Consider the following 3,573-nt stretch of genomic DNA (forward strand, 5'->3'; position numbering starts at 1 on the left):
CCAGGGTTTTATCATGAGTCTTTGAAGTTTTAGGGTTAGAATTAACAAGAATGCAAGGAAGCAAAGGAATTTCCCTGCTTAGTTTGACCTGAAGTACTTCTATAATTTGTGGGTGCAAGGTAAACCTAGAGTCCCACGTCAGTAATATAAAGGTAAAATAAATTAATTACCAGAATCTATCAGTTCTTATGTGTTTTTGTTTCATATTTCAAGGATGGTTGGAAAGAAATAATATTGAAAGTAGCCATAAAGTAAATGAAAGTGTCTGGTTAGTTTTTTATGAAAAGCATGTCTATGGGAAGAAGAGTAAAATTAAGTCTTCCTAACTTCAGGCCCAGAGCCACCTAGCTGCCGCAAGAAAGTTGGATTAGAAAATCTTTAAATTTCCTTCCAACTCTAAGATTCTGTGATTTTTTTATTACCATCTTTAAATTTCTCCTTGTGTATCTTAGTTATTTTTTATTCTGCTAAGCCTTTGGGGCCCAAGACTGAAAAATCTGAAAGTTAGAAGTGTCTAAGGTTAGAACGCAGGACCTCCCATCACTAGGTCTGACTGTCAATCTACTAACTGTCCCCAAGAATTTTAAATTCTAGTGGGGGATATAATATCTACACATATATGCATATGCACCAGATATATAAAATAAACATAAGGTAATTTGGTGAGTAAAGATATTAGCAACTAAGAGAATCAGGAAATACTTGATATAAGGTGGTATTTGAGATGATTTTTAAAGGAAATTAGGGGATCTAAATAGAAGGAGACATATTATTAGCATGGGTGTCAGTAATAAAAAAGCACAGAAGTAAGAGATGGAATGTTATTTGTGAAATGGGGACAGGCCATTATGCTTGGATCCCAAATATCAAAGAATGAGGTAATGTGAAACCAGGCTGTGAAGAGTTTGAAATGTAAAACAGAGAAGTTGATATTTGAAATGAGAGTCAAAAATGAATCAATAGTTTATTGAGTAGAGAGGATGACCTAAGCAGGATTATATTTTAAGAAAACCACTTTGGCAAATAGATATAATGGATACAGGAGAAGATGGAGGAAGATCAAATGGGAAATTCAGTTCAGATGAGAAATAATGAAGGATTAGACTAGGATTGTGCTTTATTAAGGAAAGAGTATGGGGTATATATGAGACAGTGTAAAAATAAGAATAACAAGATTAATAACTGATTCTAATTGTAAAGTAAGGGTGAAGAGTCTGAAGTTTCAAAATAGTGCCTAGAAGGATGGTACTGTGCCTTTGAGAATAATGGGGAAGTTAAGAAGGATGGATTGGAAGGAAAAAAGAATGAAATCTGGGTGTATATTGAGCTTCAGAAGTCTTTGAAACATGACATATGAAATTTCCAACAAGCAATTTGAGACATGGGACTGGAGTTGAGGAACCACACAGGGGCTGAATTTAGATTTGGGACTTATCTTCATAGAATTAATAATTAAACCTATGGGAGCTAATGAAAATAATCGAGAACATAGAGAGATCAGTGAAAAGGGTTCAGAACAGACTCTGAGGTAGAGAGGGCACCCGTAGATACAGGGAAAATATAGATGATGAATCTGTGAAGGAGCCTGAGAAATAATAAGAAAGGTAGAATCAGAAGAGTGAAATATCAAGAAGACCAGGAGAGGAGAGATTACCCAAAAGAAGAGAAATAATAATAATTAAATGATATTTAAATGCAAGATAGAGGTGAAAGAGTATGAGAACCCTTTAAATTTGGCAAATTAGGAAATTATAGCTAACTTTAAAGAAAGCAATTTCATTTGAATGAATGTTGAGGTTGGAAGCCAGATTACAGGAATTTAAGAAGAGGGGTTATGATATGAGGGGATGTCAGATGAGGAAAAAGGGAGCAGAAGGAATTCTTAGTGAATGTTGATTGCATTGTTATTGTTATCATCAAAATATGAAGTAAGGCAATTCAAGTGGACAAGGGAATTTCTGGAGGATTGAGGAGGAAAAAAAAAGAGACAATTAGGAACATTTATTTTGGAGAGTAGGACAGAGATTCAATTGAGTAGAAAAAAGACTGACTGTATAGTGAGAGTCCAGTTGAGATGAGATAGCGAATTTGTAGTGACCTAGTCATCATAGTCAAGAGACGTATTTCAACTTTGTTCAACAGCATGTTGAGTAGCAGTAGAAAAGAGGGATAGTTAGGGTAAATCTCTCTTGATGCTGAACTCATGATTAGGACTAGAATGTACCTGGCTAAAAGCAGAATTTTAATGTACAAATCTGTGGAGTTCTTTGTCCATTTTAATATATATTTTCTTTTCTTATGAAGCAGTGGCAGAACTCAGAAGATGTCAATGAATAATTATACAATGCTCACAGAGTTCATCCTTCTGGGACTGACAGATGACCCACTGTGCCTTGTTGTTATTTTCATTTTTCTGTTTCTCACCTACATATTGAGCATGAGTGGTAATATAACTATCATCATCCTCACTTTGCTGGATTCCCGTCTTAAGACCCCAATGTATTTTTTTCTGCGCAATTTTTCATTCTTGGAAATCTTATTTACAACTGTATGTATTCCAAGATTCCTGGTCAGCATCATAACCAAGGATAAAACCATTTCTTACATGGGCTGCTTAACCCAATTGTTTTTTTTCATATTCTTGGGGGTGACTGAATTTTATCTTCTGGCTGCCATGTCCTATGATCGCTATGTTGCTATCTGTAAACCTCTACATTACACTACTATCATGAGCAACCGCGTTTGTTATCAGCTCGTACTCAGTTCTTGGATAACCAGCTTCCTAATTATATTTCCACCAGTGATCATGGGACTTAAACTAGAATTTTGTGCTTCCAATGTCATTGATCATTTTATCTGTGACTCCTCTCCCATCCTGCAGATCTCTTGCTCAGACACACATATTCTAGAACTAATGTCTTTTACTTTAGCTGTGGTGACACTTATGGTTACATTGGTGTTAGTGATTCTCTCCTACATATACATCATTAGGACAATTCTGAAATTTCCCTCTGCTCAGCAGAGGACAAAAGCCTTTTCTACCTGTTCTTCCCACATGATTGTTGTCTCCATTTCTTATGGCAGCTGCATATTCATGTACATCAAGCCCTCAGCAAATGAAAGGGTAGCTTTAAGCAAAGGAATAGCTGTGCTCAATACCTCAGTTGCTCCTTTGTTGAATCCCTTCATTTATACCCTAAGGAACCAGCAAGTGAAACAGGCCTTCAAAGATATGATCCAAAAGACTGTGTTTGCTACTAAAAAATAAGAGAATCTATTGGCATAAGTAACAAAAAAAATGAAGAAAAAATTCCATATAATCTATATGCCATATTTCTGGTTTTTTAAAGTTATTTTATATGACTTTGACCCTCCCTCAAACACCAAAGGCTCTTTAGTACTATTCTTTCCTTCTAGAACTCTTAATGTCATAAGAGCTAGCAAGCCTACCACCTTCTTCTGATCATAATTTGAAATTCCATTTTATTCATCATGCATTCTAGATGAAGGAATGGCAATTTTAATGATAACATATAGATAATTATATATTTAATTATATAGATAACTAAAATG

The 3,573-nt window shown here is 35.1% G+C and overlaps 1 protein-coding gene across 1 annotated transcript; it reads left to right on the forward strand.

Moving 5' to 3' along the window:
- Positions 1 to 2,323: 2,323 nt before the first annotated feature.
- On the forward strand, positions 2,324 to 3,268 carry LOC123256172 (olfactory receptor 6C6-like). The gene has a single exon (XM_044684856.1). The coding sequence runs from the start codon at positions 2,324 to 2,326 to the stop codon at positions 3,266 to 3,268; it is 945 nt and encodes a 314-aa protein (XP_044540791.1).
- The last annotated feature ends 305 nt before the right edge of the window (positions 3,269 to 3,573 follow it).

The sequence above is a fragment of the Gracilinanus agilis genome, unplaced genomic scaffold, assembly GCF_016433145.1.
Source record: "Gracilinanus agilis isolate LMUSP501 unplaced genomic scaffold, AgileGrace unplaced_scaffold56603, whole genome shotgun sequence".
NCBI classification, from domain to species: Eukaryota; Metazoa; Chordata; class Mammalia; order Didelphimorphia; family Didelphidae; genus Gracilinanus; species Gracilinanus agilis.

Excerpts from the sequence above, each read along its gene's own strand:
- LOC123256172 (XM_044684856.1), top strand. The coding sequence starts at position 2,324 with ATGTCAATGAATAATTATACAATGCTCACAGAGTTCATCCTTCTGGGA.